The 17,796-nt window shown below is 42.9% G+C and overlaps 2 protein-coding genes across 2 annotated transcripts; one reads left to right on the forward strand and one right to left on the reverse strand.

The window, feature by feature from the left end:
• Nucleotides 1-79: 79 nt before the first annotated feature.
• On the forward strand, nucleotides 80-3,791 carry slc7a6os (solute carrier family 7 member 6 opposite strand). The gene is made up of 5 exons (XM_083697283.1): nucleotides 80-369; nucleotides 1,052-1,384; nucleotides 2,377-2,583; nucleotides 2,752-2,884; nucleotides 3,239-3,791. Exons 1-5 carry the CDS (start codon nucleotides 178-180, stop codon nucleotides 3,346-3,348), a joined length of 975 nt encoding a protein of 324 aa, XP_083553409.1. The 5' UTR covers nucleotides 80-177; the 3' UTR covers nucleotides 3,349-3,791.
• A 1,372-nt stretch (nucleotides 3,792-5,163) lies between these two features.
• Nucleotides 5,164-10,261, reverse strand: slc7a6 (solute carrier family 7 member 6; the record flags this gene model as incomplete). The annotated part of the gene is made up of 9 exons (XM_083697285.1): nucleotides 9,835-10,261; nucleotides 8,569-8,694; nucleotides 8,158-8,302; nucleotides 7,605-7,728; nucleotides 6,901-7,004; nucleotides 6,344-6,440; nucleotides 5,949-6,098; nucleotides 5,455-5,638; nucleotides 5,164-5,231 (listed from the first exon to the last, which is right to left on the reverse strand). The coding sequence occupies exons 1-9, from the start codon at nucleotides 10,241-10,243 to the stop codon at nucleotides 5,164-5,166; spliced, it is 1,407 nt and encodes a 468-aa protein (XP_083553411.1). The 5' UTR covers nucleotides 10,244-10,261.
• Between the last annotated feature and the right edge of the window lie 7,535 nt (nucleotides 10,262-17,796).

The following is a 17,796-nucleotide window of genomic DNA, read 5'->3' on the forward strand; positions in this document are numbered from 1 at the left end:
CCAATACAATGTTCGAAGTGATGTGAAAAGTGTGTTTGTTAAAGTGTGTGCGTGTGTGCGTGTGTGTGTGTGTGAGAGTGAGAGAGAGAGCACATGACTCCTTCTTATTTGAAGCACCGCCCTCTTCTGCCACTCGGTCTGTTTCTGTTGTTGTTATAGAAGCGCCAACTACTAGCCATGGATCCCAGCACCACGATTCTCCGGGTGAAAAGAAAGCGGGGGACCGACCCTGCCGACGCTTTATTGCTCGCCTGTAAACGTATTCGGCCGGAGAACACATCCCAGGCCACTGGGGAATCTGTGCCTGAGCCCGATGAAACGGAGGTCGAGAATTCAGTCTTCAAACTCGTGGCGACCGTAGCGTCTCAGGTGAGTGGGCCGCTGTCAAAGCCACGATGTTTCGTGAGCGAAGGACGTGGGCTACAGTGTGGCGCAGTGCACTGCATGATGGATGCTGTTTTGTTTTGTTTATGAGCTACTAGTTAGCTAACGTTAGCTACCAGCTAGACAGAGCATTCCAAGCTGTGGCTAGAAATAAGTCTTTGGTTTTAATGAGACTATAGCATCTCTCCATGCTAGAGTAGCTTGCTAACGCTTTGTATTGATTTGCTTAAAACATAGCTCTAGCTAATTAGCATGTTAGCAAGCTAACTGAGTCAGCCAAGAAAGCAGCCATCAAGTGTTTCCTTAGCTAGCTCAGTAAGTTAGCTAGCTAGCAAACTAATAAATGTTTGATTAGACTCCATAATAAGGCTAGCCAGCTACCTAAACCATTTTGTATTGCTACCTATATAAATTTTTTATGGCGGAGGTCAGTGCAGAAATTTAGGCATCACCTGTGGCTGGTAGTAACAGCCAACTAAGTTAACATCTGCATGTTTTATTTGGTTTGCTTAAATATATGAATGTATAGTCTCTGACCACAACGTAAGGATTTCATATGGTTGCTATATGCCAGAGAATAGAATGCATGCATGCACACATCCACACTACACTAGCTCAACCCTCTATAAGCAGGTTAACTCTCATGTCCTGTCTCTCCTGTGTTCAGGATGCTCCTGTCCAAACACAAGTCCGTGAGGCTCTGGCCCGGCCCCGTGTGGCCCATGCTCTGCGCCCCTCTGCAACCAGCTCCCAAAGGATCATGGGAGACTTGCGAAGCGCCAAGTGGTGCACCAGACGGGAGGAGCGATACAGGATCCTCTCCAGCCATCGAACAGGGCTGCCAGCAGTTCCAATCCCCACAGCTCAGACAGAGCCCACAGAGAGAGCGGAAGGGGAAGAGGCTGGACAAATGGACAAGGAGGCTAACTGGACCCTGGGTGAAGTACAAGTGTTTGACATTATGAAGGAAGATGGAGACCAAGACAAAGCTCACAGCAAGGTAAGTGTGTTGATCAAGGTCAGATGTATACCAATGACACATTCATCATATTATATCATTAAAGTATGGGAACTGCATGTGGTCATCACTTTTAGACCTGACTACTTTTAGTGCTGAACTAAGACACTTAATGTTAACAATTATTAAAATACCATTTTATAGATCTAAACCACATGAAGAAAAAGTGCACATAAAGTTACCGTTAGACACAGAGTACTTGAATGGCTTCAACTTACTCTTCATTCTATGGCTTTAACTTATGCCATGTGTACATAGACAATTTAATGTGATTGAGGTCAGGCAGAAGTATAAATAGGTACTTTATTCATCCCTGAGGGAAAATTAAGATGTTCCAGCAGCCCACATCACAAACAACAACAACAAAATAAAGTGATAATAGAATAAAAATAAATAAAAATAGACATATGAAACATTATATACAGTAACAACAGTCCAGTACATCCCCCCCAGCCTGACACTGATCATCCAGATCGAGCCAGCCGGAGGAAGGGGTTGTACAGTCTTATCGTGGCAGGCAGAAAAGATCTCCTATTGCGCTCCTTAGTGCAACGTGGTTGTAATAATCTGTTGCTAAAGAAGCTATCATGTTAGATGCGGTGAGCACAATTGTGTCTCGGCAGCCGCACGGGTCGGTGCTGCGTTCTGGATGCTGCACATCCGGTGTTGAAAGTCAGTTTAAAAACGTCTTTGTGATATTCTAAAATAACTGTCAACACCATAGCAGCACTAGTTAGCCTAACAACAATGTTATCTTTTATTCAACCTGTATTTTGGACTTTTAGCCAGTCAATTGTTTGAATGACAAATTGCAGTGCACCCCAAACCACCCAGCTCAAGCTCCAACTCACCACACCATGCTAGCAGGGGGGGAAACAATCAATTTCTGCCTGATTATAACAATTAGATACATTTTATCGCAGTCTATATGCATGTGGCGTTCTTCGTTGTATCTCTGCTTTCTGTTTCCCCAGATGGTGACTACTGACCCAGAGACAATCTTGTGTAACTCTATGAAGATGATCCGTGAGAAGCTGAGTGTGTCTGGAGAGGGGGTGGGTGTTGAGCATCGCGAAAGGGAGGATGACTACGTTTACGACCTTTACTACCAGGAAACTGTCACACTAGGCTGGATTCAGGACATCCTGTCGGTCAGGCCCTACTCCGATGAGGGCGAGCTGGTAAGGGTCATGTAACCTATTCAACCTCATTGGCACCTGCACACCTAATTTGTGAATGTTTTGGGTTGTATGATGCACATGATAATCTTGTTTCTTCAGTTGATATACTTTTGAAATACCTACATTCTTGACCAGTAAAGGATTTTAATTGATTTCCTGGTTTTCCAGGTACCTGATTTGGTGGTGCGAGAAGAGGAGGTATATGAGGACGAAGATGACGAGAATGAGGAGGGGAACTGGAGGAATGACTACCCAGATGAAGACAGCGAGGATGGTAGTGACAGAGAGGAGCGCTATGGAGGTATGACTAGTACTCACCTTTGTTTGAAGTGGAAAGATAGTTGCTACTATGCTATATCAGGACTGTGGTGGAGGCAATAACTCATCAAACTAGATGCTCCAATTCCAACACTCATACATCTCCAATATGAAGGAATGTTTATATATCAAGGGCACTGCATCTAAATGTGACATTCTTGCAAAAGAGGTAATGCTTAATTTGCTTAAATGAGGAAGTTTTAGACAATTCACATACGATTAATGCAATGTGGATTTAGAAAAGCTCCCATGACATGGGTGTATGATCTGCTACCTTAGTTAAAGGTAATTTCCCTTGCGTTCTCTCAACCCTAATTGCTTGGTTCTCCTGTTTCAGGGTACTTCGAGGAGGAGCATTCCTACAGTCGGAGAACCTGGGAGGGGTACCAGAGAGAGATGCTGCAGGAGCTAGATGACGACGATGGAGACAAGGACGACTCCGACTGATCTTCAACTCTCAGCATCTGTGGATGTTCTAGAGTCTTTTTTTTTACTGTGCAAGTGTTGGAGTGAGTTTGTGTGTGAGTGTTTGTTCAAAGTGAATGTGTGTTAGATATGTTGCACATCAGTGTGGTATGCTCTTGTATGCTTCTTGTCGTTCAAGTTGTATGTTAGTGAGATGGTTTGGACTGTGAGTTTGCCTTTGGGGTGTTTGTTTGCCTTGTGCATGGTAGAATGTACGTGTAAGCGTATGGTAGTGATTGCATATCTGAAAGCGTGGAGCACTTTTTCTGTTGTGTGCGTGTATGTTGCAATATGTTTGTTTCAACATTCCCTGTCATCTGCAGATTGTACTCTTGAGGTGTAAGAGGCTGCTTGATGAAAGAAACATGGAATCCATTTGTAAATATGTAGATGTGTATAAAATAAAGCTTTCAAAATAAATGTAAAAGTTCCAAATAGATTGTGTGCATTATTGATGTAAGGAATTCAAAAATATACTGCATCTGATTAAGAGAAACAGGTTTTATTGATAAACTATACAATAAATTAGATAAAACTATAACAGACCATCCGAGTTGCACTTCATGAAGCTGGAATAAGTTGGCCAGCAAACAAATCTGAAATTGACAGCCACCATCATGCCTGAGAGAACCTTGATTGCTTCTTCCCGTTAATCACAAATACACCACCTGTCATTCTCACTGAGTAACTTCTGTTTCTAGCATGAAATGCTGACCCGGGAGACCTTATGCATGGTTTTGGCCACCATAGTCTTTGAAGGGTTATGGTTGCCATTTGCTGAGATGACAGCTTTTCTTTGGCTATTGCTCAAAGTAATTTAGGAGAAGCACTTAGGAGTACAGAATAATTTCTCTTTGTAGGTAGGATTTGGGGGTTTTAAGGTTTATGAACAGTGTGTGTATCAGAAGTCCATCCCCATTATGTATAAAGGTAAAGGTGGTGATTCTGTAGTAGCAGACATTGAATCATTTGTTCCCTTTTTCAACAGCCAAACACTTTTTATCATCCAAAATCTCAAAGTAGGCCGGGCTATAACTTCCACTTGGATACAGACCTAAGCCTCTGCTAACCTGCTAAAAATATTATGCTAAAATCAGTCTGTTTGCATTTCCCTTTCAGATACACAGCACTATTCAACTGACAGGCACATACTTAAAAGGCTCAAAAGGAAATTATAAGAATACCATTTGAGGTCATAAGAGAAAAGTACTTGTACACAACCGCAGCAGGTAATTCCATGACCAGAGTGAAGCGGTATTGCCATCTTACACAGACCTCCAGCTTAGAGAGAGAGAAAGCCTCAACATAGGCCCTCATACAGACCTCACTACCTGTTCCTCAACTTCTACAGCAGACAAGGCAAGGGACCAAGAGGTGTTTGGAGATAAGTGAGGATGATGATGATGATGAGGAGGAGGGGCATGGGGATGTCCAAGAGTACTTGTCACATGACATTTCCTCATCAAGTGGGGTTTTGGGACCAGTCCAGTTGAACTTTCCATTAACCTCAGTGCATTATGGGCTCTTTTAGGCACTAGATTGGCAGCAGTGAAAAATTCTTGAGTCCCACGGTCACCTGTGTTTGTAAGTAAACGTGTGTATCTGTTCCAGCTTGTAAACTAGAGAGTAATGGAGGAGTAAGACATTCAGGACAAAAAAAGTATTTGAATATTCCCGTTTCTGAAAAAAAAGTTAAATCTCCATGAACTGGTCCCCTGTGACTATTTGTGGATTGCAACGAGTGCAGAGTAAACATTGGTGAGAAGTTGATGTTGTGACGATGGAGAGAAGGGAGCTTCACTCGCTCTTGTCCATCTCTGTGAGCACACAGAAGCAGGTGAACTGGGTGTACTGGGTGATTAAACCTAGCACAAGAGGAAAAGAGCGATTAGTTAGAGTACACTTAAGAGTTCAAATATGCATGAAATATATTGGAGGTTTCCACTTCTTACAGTGGAACTAGTTTCAACTATTCTACAAAGCAAACATGTCATGTCAACATGTCAGGAAACATGGAGAGAGGAGAATTGTCTGTACATGGAATACACTGTACAGTGGGGTATACATCCACAAGAGAAAGTGACTCACGTAGTAACTTAGTGATGTAGGGTGGGCGCTTCGACTCTGGCAGGTGAATGCCCAGGAAATAGACAGGCACTCCAGAGAGGGCGATGGCGATGCCAATGAGGGAGTTGATGGTGTCACTATAGAGTGGCACTGCCACCAGGAACACAGTGCACATACAGAAGATGATGGGGTACAACAGAGTCAACTGGACACGGGCACACAAGCGGGTAGGCAACCACAGACAAGGGAGGGAGGGAAAGCGAGAGTGAGAGGGAGAGAGCATTATTATTACTTGGCATGTACTATAGTATATTCATCTGTTAAGAATCCATTCTCTATTAATGATGGTAAAACATCTGGACCTCAGAGAGTAAAATCCATTCCAAGTCACTGAGGGTAAATCATTTACACACCACAAGCCCATGTCACCCACGCAATTATAGTTGGGGGATTCTTGCCTGTGTATCCATCAGTGAATAACAAGCCAAGGATTGGATGTTGGATGTTTAGCTCACCTTGAGTGGTCTGGGTCTGTCTGGCTCCTTAAAGCGCAGGTAGATCTGCCCAGCGATGGACAGACCTACAAAGAACCAGTAGCTGAAGCTGTAGTAGTTGATCAGTTGGAAGACATCCTCCACTGTCAGGTATATCAGAGCCATGGCACACTGTGGGCACAAATACCTAAGTCAAGACAGGGAGTGTGTACAACCCACCACTAGGGGAACACGTGGCTCATCATCAGCATAAATTGGGTGCACTGACTAGGTCCAACCACAAGGTGTCATTGTCTATAGCGTTTACCATAGACAGCTGAGAAGATTTACCTTGCTAGTTTGTTTGATGTATAGAGGTTGATGAAAGCTATGGTATTATACAGTATCTTAGTAATGCAGGGATAAGGAGAGCTTACATTGAAGAGGAGAGCAGGGACAGGAGTGAACCTCTCTACGTGGATCATTGATAAGGTGTCAGGGAGGTGACCTTCACGAGCACCCACGAAGAACAGCCTGCCAGTGGAGGAGGTAGCAACATATATCAGCATAGGGACTATATAGGACAATGTATAGGCTATATAGGGCAATATTGTAGCCCAGTGCAGTAGTATGAATATAGCATCATGAACATGGCTGCTAACATTGCTCATCAACAGACACACATAAAATAAGCGCATATGTAGACTCAGTTTAACCTACAAAAATGCTCTCTTCCCTCCCAAATATAGAAACCTTATTTAAAGGGAGGGGCAGGCCTGCAGTGTGCATACATCTGTAACCATTACCAGAGAGTAAATCCAGATGGTGTTTATTATTTAGAGGGTCAAAGCCAAAGGACCAGAACGTAAATCACAGATCTGCCATAAATAGAACATGGAGATCCGGGACTGAGACTGTACAACACACACCAAAGGTCTGAAGCATTTGGTGTGTGTTTGTGTGTGTGTGTGTGTGTGTGTGTTTCAAGCCTTACCTGGAAGCAGCGATGATGGAGGCATTTAGACCCCCGTAGCAGGAGAGAGCTACAGCGATGGGGATAGTCCAGCTCATCACGCCCAGAGTATGGTCTGCAAAGGTCTACACAGACATGAATACAGAACATGAAAACACAACTTGAATACAGGCTTGACGCGTGCATGCACAATCAGTAGCACTGGATCAAAGATTACTTCCCTGATCCCTTTGCCTGAGGGTGAGCAAGTGCAAGTTCAAACACAGACACAAATAGGAAAGACAAACCTCAACCACCCCCCAGCTTGATGTGTTCATGAAAACAAACTAAGGAAATAATCACATGGTAATAACCTCAACACATGGCATGCAAGGTCAGCGCTATTTACACATTTTCCCATCTCAAAGTACAATTTGGAAAATCTGAACAATAAACACAATGACCCAGAAACCCAACTACCAAATAACAGAATCAAAAGTGTCGGCTGAAATCTCTAGGACCAGTTCCACATTTCACAAATAACACCAAAGACTTCACCTGTCTGATCAGATTATACTCATTCCCCTAATCGCACAATAACAAGGTGTGCTTGGCCAAAACATGAAATCACCGCAGTTAGATTCAATAACTTCTCATCTGTCAAACAACAGAACTCTAAGTTTGTAGATATACGGTAAATTCCCTATGATAGCATCAGTGACCTGACCTGACCATGGTGAACTCACCACAGCTACTGCATCGCTGGCGAGGATAGCACTCATGTCCAGCACGGCGTAGTAGGCCACGTTGGTCAGGATGTAGATGACCGTTACGATGGGCATGGAGATGGCGATGGACAGAGGCAGGTTCCTACGGCAACAAGGTGTCACATCAATTATGGTGTCAGTTTAACTTAAGCTTAGTAAAAGCTCTTTCCTGAGTTTACTCAAACAGTCACATCAGACAATCAAACCAGTAACAGTGCTATGGTGTTAGTTATTAGGGTAATTAGGGTTGGAGAATTCAATACTCAAACAAGCTCCCATTTTTACCACTCTACCAAGAAAAACACCTTACAGCCAACTCTCATGGCTGAAAGAAAACAATAGGCGATTTGTAGCCCTATCCAGCCCATTGCATGATCACATCCCTAAGCCTCTTTGCATTAACTGAACCTACCTAGCACACAAATTAAATAGAGGAGGAGAATGTAGTGGGGACTTCAAGTGGGGAATATCAAGCAGGTTATCATGGTGTCGTGTGGTTTAAGATGGTATTCTCGGAGTGTGAGAGAGGTACCTCTCTGGGTCCTTGATCTCCTCTGTGACAAAGTTGAGTGTGTCCCAGCCTGAGTAGGAGAAGAGGGCTGAGTACAGGGCCAGTGCGATATCTCCAGGGTTCAGTGAGGAGCCCTTGAATGAGGCCTTAAAATTCATTGTGTTTCCTACCAAGAGGAGGAAGAAACACAACAATCAATACGTGATCATTTTGCAACGAAATCGCTACATTGAATCAAATACGATAATGAACCGACAGTAGAGGTAAAGTCGCCTGGTTGTCCCAGGCCTGTTATTTTGAGCTTTAACTAACTCCTATTACTGTCATTGTCAAGGCCTAGCATGACTTTGACAGTATTATGAATTGGCTAGAGCATAAACAGATCTGGGACGACCAGGCTGAAGCAAAAGTGTTCCAGACAGTGCCACCCACCTTGGCCGAGTTTGACAAGTCCAGTGATAATGATGACAATAAGGGCAGCTACTTTGGCATAGGTGAAGACATCCTGCACCCTGGTGCCCCACTTCACGTAGGCCGAGTTGATGAATGTTAGCAAGCCTAGGCCAATCAAAAGGGTATGAGTGTTTCCGAAACGTCAGCAGACCCTCTACTAGCCAGAGAAGTGTTAAAGATCATTTCAATGTTTCAATTGCAAAGCAACTCGTTTTATCAGGTGGTTTATGTAATAAGAGGACATAAAAGATGTTGACTCTTTGACAGTAGTCACCTAGGTTCAGGTAGTCTGGGTATCTGTTTGCACAAGCATATATGACAGGCCTGGAGCAGTTTCAGTCTAATATAAGAACAGCATGTGCCCATTTCTTCTTGGGCACATGCTGCAGTACCTAGGGTTATGATTCTACCAAAACAGTCAGGTATAAGGTAACACCCAGACACCACAGGGTTCAGTAGGAGGGCACTGGAAAACTTGGAGAACAGGTCCTGCTGAGAATAACTAAACCATTACATTACAGAAAACCTTTTCAGACCATGTGCTCTGGTACATTTTTACAGTTTGAGAACAGGAGAAAGGAAACCCAAAAAAGTGAGTAGAACTGGGTCAGAACTGGGTCAAATGCATATCAAATATACTGTAGGTCCGATCTTGTTACATCCGTATTTGTATTTGTTAATTAGGACTTGATACTCGGACAACCGCGTGTCTAATTTAGATGCTTAAAATGATGAAGCGGGTGGTTATGAATGCCATTGAGCTGCGTAAGTCAGCCAGAGGCTCACATATTAGCGAGTGCTTATCACTAATCCTCCTCACAAATTTGTCCTTCCAGTTATTTCATGCGCGTAGGATACACTCATGGCAGCAGGCACATCGCACACATCTTCCATTTGTTTACAGACAGCTCACTGGCCAATGGATTGATTATTTTGAGATAGAAAGGTATCCCTCTACCATTACTGATATCTAGACATGATCTGATTATGATTGTATCTGTAAAATAGCCAAAATCCGTAATGAGCACTCGTATTGTCTGTACTTGTACTCATGGTCGGCACACCCCTAGTCAAATACTTCAAACACTCGAGTCCTGCTTGATTTGGTGGTTTGCCTGCAGTGCTAACTCCTAGCTAAATCAAGCGCACCTATAAAAAAAAGTATTTGACATACAGTATATTAGATGTTGGACTCTGATGTACATCAAGTGAGCACATGAGGGAGACACAAGTAGGATGACTCACATATGCAGGCAGCGGCAATAAGGCGCGAGGCAGCGTAGGGCGGCTCACACGTGGGGAAGAGCGGCTGCACCAGGTAGTTGGCGAAGGTGATGGCGATGACGGCCTGGCTGGTGGGCTCGATGATGAGCAGGGACGTCCACAGGCGGATGAAGGCGATGAACCCGCCGAATGATTCCAGGATGTAGGCGTAGCTGGCACCCGACTTGGTGATGGTGGTGCCCAGCTCAGCATAACATAGGGCGCCAATCACAGAGAATATTCCCCCGATGGCCCAAATGACCAGCGACAGCCCGTAGGAGGCGCTGTAGATGAGCACGCCCTTAGGGGAGACGAAAATGCCTGAGCCAATCATGTTGCCCACGATGAGGCTGACGCCATTGAGCAGGGAGATCTCCTTCTTCAACTGCATGCTCTCTTTGGGGGGCGTAGCTGTGACCGCTGGGGTGACAGCGCTCCCGTTCAGCTTCCTGGACTCCTCGCGGTTCTCCATGGTGTCCACAGGCCTGGCCTGCCTGCTACTGGGAAAAGTAGTCCCCTCTGGCTCAGGGTAGGTGCACCCTGAGAGAGAAAAAGGAGCAGCAAGAAGGACGGAAAAAATAGGAAGAGAAGAGAGATTTTAAAGAGGGAAAGAGGACTGCAATACATCTGGTTTAAGTAGAGACTTTGGTGGTTAAGCCTACTGCTATGCCATGTGTCAACATTACATCCTGGCTCTAATGCCGTGGCCTCTCCAGTAGTGAAGTCAGTGCTGGGTCAGGGCTGTACAGTACATGTGAGAAATGTGTACAATGCACTGGGGGGAGCTAGCTAACTGATCATGTCAGTGTAGACAAAAAGCTCTGATGTACTGTGTGTTTGGTCAATACCAAGATTAGGCATTCCACTAGACTAGACAGACAGCAGGCTTGTCAAGCGATAGAGACAAATCAATGAGAAAGACTGAAAGGCATTATACTGGGTCCATTAGTCATTCATGTAGGTAAAGTGAAGAAGTCTGATTCTTGGAAGTTAGCCTAAACTCCTAGAAGACTAGAGAAATGCCTCAGAGAGTGCAATGAGACATGAATACAGGGCAATTCTACAGTAACAGAATGAGACTGGGACTAAATTGGTCACTTCCAAACATATGCCAAACAAAAACCCTTAATAGCAAAGTTTAACAAATTATACAACTCTATGCACAAGGACTACTTCTAACAATTCCAACTGAAAAAAACACATTTACTTTAAGATATAAGATATATAAAATATGTCTGCAGAAAGAGTGGGATGTTAGCTATTATATGAGTTTGAAAATATCTCTTTTTGTTGTAAGTGAAGTGGATTTACATTCGGTAACAGAATGACGGTAACAGAATCACTACAGTAAATGGGTCCCCTACAGAAATGCATAATTTATGGATTTGAATGTCATTCTGTACATGATGATGTAGCTAAAATAGGGAAACAAAGGTACAAATATACAATAGACACTCTCTTTAAGGTAATAATGTATATAATAACTTATATATAACATGAAAAAGGGAAATTGATAGAAAAATATGCCTTTGAAACTCTTAATTTAAATCACAAATGACATGTGGTTTTCAGTGTATTTTTCTTTATTATACCAAAAGAAAATGGCCTACACTTTTTGCAGCAAAAAACTTTCTGGAGAAAAAAATGTCTTGTGCAGACACATACAGAGACATCCAATCTGCTCCTAGTTTGCCTCAGAGATAGCCACTGCAAAACGAAAACATTCTTTACTGTCTGCAACCGGTGTGGGAAGGATCCTAAGAATCTGCCTTTGGGACACCACATCATGTGTCAGTGCGCTCTTTCATGATGAAGATAAATCCCTTGCTGTCCTTTTTGTAGAAGTGTGCAACATGTATGTCAACATTCTCAATGGAAGTACCTTGTGCTCCATATTTGTGTGACTTGCTGGCTGTACTTTCTCTACTGTACTCAACAACAATGAAGTCTACATTTATTGGAGCATGAGATGAGGATGTTGATGTGGTGCATGGTGAGGATGTTGATGCAGTGGTTTGTAACTACGACTGTATGATTTCCCACTGTTTTTTTGGGTGGCTGTCCTTGTGGAAGAAGCCTTTTAGAAGCCTTTTAAATTCCATATAAAACCCTTTTTAACTTCCATGTAGATCTTTATTGAATTTAAGGTGTGAGGAGGCTTGTGTAAGTGGGGTTGTTTAAGGTTCAAGGTCAGGAAACACATAGGTAATCTGAGTGAACTATCCCTTTAAAAACATGAACACTCTATCCTCCAGGTTGCATGTATAAAAATCCTCACAACTCTCTGCTATACCATGAAAACCACTGTGCAGCTATGTCCAGCTTTCCTGTCTAGGAAATATAGTCCTTAGTCACCATATGTACATAGGAATTTAACTCCAATAACATAATGGCCAATACATGTAGGCCTAGGCTGGGAGAAGAGAGACATCCACATTGCCACAACTGACAAAATGATGCATGTTTTTTTGCATGGCACCATACTCTTTGAACCTCAGACAAAACTGGGTTTTGTGTTTCTGAAGCTCTCTCTCTGGAGGGGGAGTCTCCTTTTGTTCCCCCTCACGAAAGATGCCCAGATTCTCACGCCCATAAATGACATTAAATGCTAACGCTAAAGGATGCCGAGTTCTCCCTTGAAACCAAGTGCCATCGCAACATAGAGCAGGCAGTGGGTGTGAGATGCACTGAGAAGACAAGCCTTGTGTTGATGTATGTGTGTGTGTGTGTGTGTGTGTGTGTGTGTGTGTGTGTGTGTGTGTGTGTGTGTGTGTGTGTGTGTGTGTGTGTGTGTGTGTAAGGGTTCATGCTCCTGAGCTATGGTATAGCCCCCTGTTGCTTTGCACTTGCACTTTTGCACTCTTGTTATAAGATGGTGAGTTTGTGTTTTTGTGAGTCAATGCCCTGGCATCAAATACCTCATTGAGTCTTTCCCACACCAGACTCATACAATCTCTATGCCCAAAGGAAATTATAGTGACTATGCTTCCTTGTTTGCCTTGGTCTCTTTGTCAGTATAATTCTCAACAGACTTTTAAAGTTAGTAGTTATTTATACTACTTTAGTTTGAAGATAGTTTAATGTGAACACAACATAACTACAGCCATAAACAACCCATGGCTCCATAAAGAGAGGAATAATGTGTGTAATATTCTAGAGGCTTGGTTAAGATGGTTAAGTCTGATTCTGTACATTTGCCGAGTCTGCTGTGGATATTCCAGCCGACATACGGGGATGTGAGCGCAGTACATCCAGCGCGACATCCAGCGCGACACACACACACACACACACACACACACACACACACACACACACACACACACACACACACACACACACACACACACACACACACACACGGTTTCACTTGGTCACTGAATGTTCGTCTAAACATCACCTTGCTATTGTTTTTCAAACAGCTTTCATGCTGAGTAACAGCTGGGCAGTGTTACTACATTGATTTCTGTTTACAAAGTATCAGAACAATGTTACAATGAATGTTCAATTAATTCAATGTATCCAAATTGAGGCAATTATCTGCTACATTGTAATAGTCAGATCTGGAGAAGGTGAATGGCGAAATCTAGCGACCATCCTGCCGATGTCTTATTCAGGCAAAAAGAAACCGAGTTTATGTTTCAATTTTCTGTTTCTAAAATACTACCGACAATTGGCACATTAAAACATACACATCCTTAACGCCTAATTGCCTTTTTTTCCACTTTTTCCCCATCTCTTGGCAGAAAAACAACATCCTTTGTCTCCGGCACGAAAGGGCAGATAGGCTAAAGGGCCTAAAAAAACGAATTGTATTTGCACTAATGAAATAACATTATTACAATATGATTTGAGAAACCTTACCTTTTCTTGTTTTCAGTTTATCGCCCTTGACGACGTGCCAGGATGTGTGGCTGCAGCGGCATCTCTGACAGCACAACTGACCCACAGCGGAGACAAATTACTCGTCACGTGACGCCGGTAATAATGACGTGAATGGAGTCAAGTATCCACCGCACAGCCCCCTAGAAACAGAATCGCAAGAATAAACAGCATCATGGATTTATTGGATTTTATTGGATCTAATTTTGACATCGTTTGTATACAGGTGTTCCAAACCCTCCATGCCCTAATAGGCTATATAACCCTTAGCATATCCAGAGCCACATGAATCCCATGTATTATACATCACATTATACCATTAAACGCATGTTCATGAAGCAACCCTCAAATCAAATGATCTGCTTGAGAAGTGTTACAGATAAGTCGTGGGACGTTCATGTTCATGTGAAACGTTCAACTAAATGTATGAGATCTATCCGCTGTTACTTCTCTGCTTCATACAATCTAAATGAACACATAGGCATATTTCAGTTGATGCCATCATACACATAGTCCTCAGAGAAAAGCCATTCTTTAGCTGATTCTTTAACCTAAACAAACAAAAAATGCAGCCGATAACTGCTCTGGGCCTCTCACTTGCAGAAATCTCTCACCCATTAAATTAGAACCAAAGTGGCTTTAGACAGTACTTGCAATGTGAGTGATAATTTTAACAAGTACAACCAAAAAGCACTCTCAGAGCTGGACTTTAGCATCACCCTAACCAGTGGTACTGTGTGAACACCAGGCATGCAATTAGACGTGTCCTGTTAGAAGGCGTGTGGCACAAGATGGGGCATAAAATCATAAGGCAATGTGACATTGACCTATAGGTTCAAGTGTTAAGGATGTAAAAGATACGTACACACACACACACACACACACACAGTCAAGCTCTGTGTTTTTTCAGCTTTTTTCACATTATAAGACAGAGTTATAAATAAATTAAAAAAATTATTCACAAACTATTGAACAGGATCATGCAAAATGTTGGCTAATATGTACTTCAAAGCAGTATGCTGTCTATGATGCTTAATGATGCAAACACAATGTATTATATCAACCATACATGAAAGGAGAGAGAAGGCTATTAGTGTTTTCATGGGACATTCATGATCATAATCAGCTATCAGTGTGGGATAGCTCAGGAACTTGTAGCACTTCCTTATTGTTGAAAGAGCAATTTAATTCCTTTGGTTTCTCTCAAACATCATTGTTTCCAAAACATTATTGGACTGTGGATAGTAACAGGACCTTCTAGCTCTCTTGTGTAAACTGTTCTGATGAAGTGATTAAGAATTCCTGGTTCTCTCCATTAATATCCACCGCGTGCACGCATGCACGCACGCACGTACGTACACACGCGCACATACACAATATTTTCATCTGTGTGTGTGGTGGACAGCTTATTGAAGCTGAGGTTATTGCATTCTATTCTACCTAAGTAGAGTGTACAGACTTTCATTGTTGGCTGTGGCAGTGAAGACCTGAATCAGAGCATTTAGATGAACAGACAACTTATGGAGAGAAACAAAGAACCTCAAGGGAGGAAACACATTGGATACAGATAAGACTGAGAAAGGATGGCCATGCAGGAAACTAGCAAGCCCCGAAACTGCTTACTCGGCATATACACACACACACACACACACACACACACACACACACACACACACACACACACAAACACACACACACACACACACACACACACACACACACACACACACACACACACACACACACACACACACAATGTTTGTAACCTGTACTCATTCTCATAATGCTTCACTTTCTTTTCACATTATTCAGAAAACAATTCAAATTCAGTCAATTCTAGATGACGATTTTTGATTTTGTGCTTATGGCTCCATACCACCAGCCTGTGGGAAATACAGTAGATGTAATGGGTGGATGGTCTAAGCTAAGACACGGGTCCCACCATGGCAGCTGACAGTGAGCTGGGTCAAGGGGTTGGGGCAGGAGGGCATGACATGTCTGAGGGCTGTAGGGGGTCTGGAAGAGGTGGGGAGGAGGTGAGTACACTTTAAAACAATTGTACCCGGCAGTGCCTTTTCTAGGGTGTTCTCCTTGTATAGTATGTGGTTGTAAGTGGGACTGCTAGGGAATGTGTCACCAAGGCTACAAGTCTATGATAAGGGAACCATGTTGTGCAATCTTTTTCAGTCTCTGGAGTCAATGGCCTACACCACTGGCTTAGTACTGTAGCTTACTGGCCTTGTTCCCTGTACTTGAATTGTTTCTGTATTGACGTACTACAACTGAATATACAGCATGTCATCAGAGTAATTTGCACTAATTCTGTCAATGCCAAGACATAACTAAGCCTCACTGACAAGCACAGAATTTTGCTACACTATATAAGATGAGAATTATAATAGATGTAATATCACAAGAGGACAAACCATACTCATTCTAGGTTGTTTTTAAGTGGATATTGCCGTATTCACCATAGGATTTTAGAGTCAAGTAGCGCCCTCTCTTGGTAAAGAAACAGAAAACACACTACACTGACTTGCTCATTCATGGTAGGTATATTTACAGATAGGTTTAATGTGTGACTATACAATTCTATTCAGAATGTCTGCTGAAATGAAATAATGTTTGTACACATTCCCAGCCCTGGTGAAGGGAGTGCTGAGGGGAAAGGGGTGCATAGAAAATATGAAAAGGTGGAAAATAAATCTTGTTGTAATAGAGCTAGCTTGGTACAGTAGAGCTCGCTGAAACAACAATCATACCACAGACATTTTCAATAATAAACACACCACAATATAATTTGAAATGTCTTGCATATCACACATAATATTTTTCATATTTAGTTTTTCTATGGAGTAGAGGGCTGCGTCGCTCATCGGCCCCACAGCCCACAGATCGACCCGCCCACCAGGAATTCTCCCGGTACTTCAGATGGCCAGTCCGCTACTGCTTCAGATCAACAAATGATGAACTGCATTTCTGTTGGCATGCAACAATTTGCTCAGGTGAGGGACTCTCCGAATGAAGTATTACCTGATATTTTTATACAAGCCCCAGTGTTGTGCTTTCCTGAGTACATTTCTCCTCCTTTGCTCCTCCAAAAGGGGATACAGTATGTACTTGTGTACAGGGACCCACCTTGGAAGGAGTTAAGGATGCAGAAGAGAAAGAGGATGACTGCGGAGAGTGGTCCAAAGTCCATGAAGCCCAGGCCCCAGGTGGTCCCAAACAGGCAGCTGAGGCCTGATGTTCTCCTGATTTGTGTCTACTTTCCATGACACAGGCATACTATTATGCACTTATGGTCAAATATTACCCGATGATGTCACCAAATCTCATTGATTTGTTCCAGTATGTCACATATGACTGTAAAACAAGTCCAATGCAGATGGGATGGAGGATAGAGGTTACACAGCTCACCACTAGAATGGCGAAGTACGTGAGATGGTTACAGTGGCACTCAGTCTCCTCCGCTCCCTTCTGCACAGTCACACACCCATCCTCCTTCCAACTGAGCTTTGTTGGATCTGCAAAGATAAGACCAGTAACACCAACAATATTTACAAGACATGGAAATCAAACATTGTGTAATCATAAAACATCCTCCGTCATGATGTAAGAAGCTAGAAAACAAATAAGTTGTAATTGTGTGCAAATATAAACATTATTGGTGCAAACCTTTCTTTGTGTCCCATGAAACACATTATCTTGAGTGATTTGCCTGAAAAAGATAAGTCGGAGGGACAAAACATTTGATTCACCACTAGATGGTGTCAACTTCTTTAGAAATTTAGAGAAGAAACGTGCAGTTGAAGTCTATGATCAACATCTTACATGGAATAAGGTGCTGTTTTTGAAGTATGTACAGATGACTTTGGCCTTCTTCTTGCCTAGAGGCTTCAGGCAGGAAGGCAGGTGGATGTGGACTGATGGGATTGTCTCTGCGTCAAATCCTGGAGGTGCCTGAATAACACCAACACACCAGTTAGATCAACAGGAACTTCTCCAATAACACCCATTTCGTTAAACCTGTATGTGTGTGTGTGCGCATGCATGCCAGCATGT

The sequence above is a fragment of the Argentina silus genome (genome assembly GCF_951799395.1).
Source record: "Argentina silus genome assembly, chromosome: 2".
Taxonomy (NCBI): Eukaryota; Metazoa; Chordata; class Actinopteri; order Argentiniformes; family Argentinidae; genus Argentina; species Argentina silus.

What these genes read in the sequence shown, in the direction of transcription:
- slc7a6os (XM_083697283.1), top strand. Translation starts at nt 178, where the DNA reads ATGGATCCCAGCACCACGATTCTCCGGGTGAAAAGAAAGCGGGGGACC. An exon ending in AAGACAAAGCTCACAGCAAG is followed by an intron (nt 1,385 to 2,376) that starts GTAAGTGTGTTG and finishes CTGTTTCCCCAG; the next exon opens with ATGGTGACTACTGACCCAGA. An exon ending in ACTCCGATGAGGGCGAGCTG is followed by an intron (nt 2,584 to 2,751) that starts GTAAGGGTCATG and finishes CTGGTTTTCCAG; the next exon opens with GTACCTGATTTGGTGGTGCG.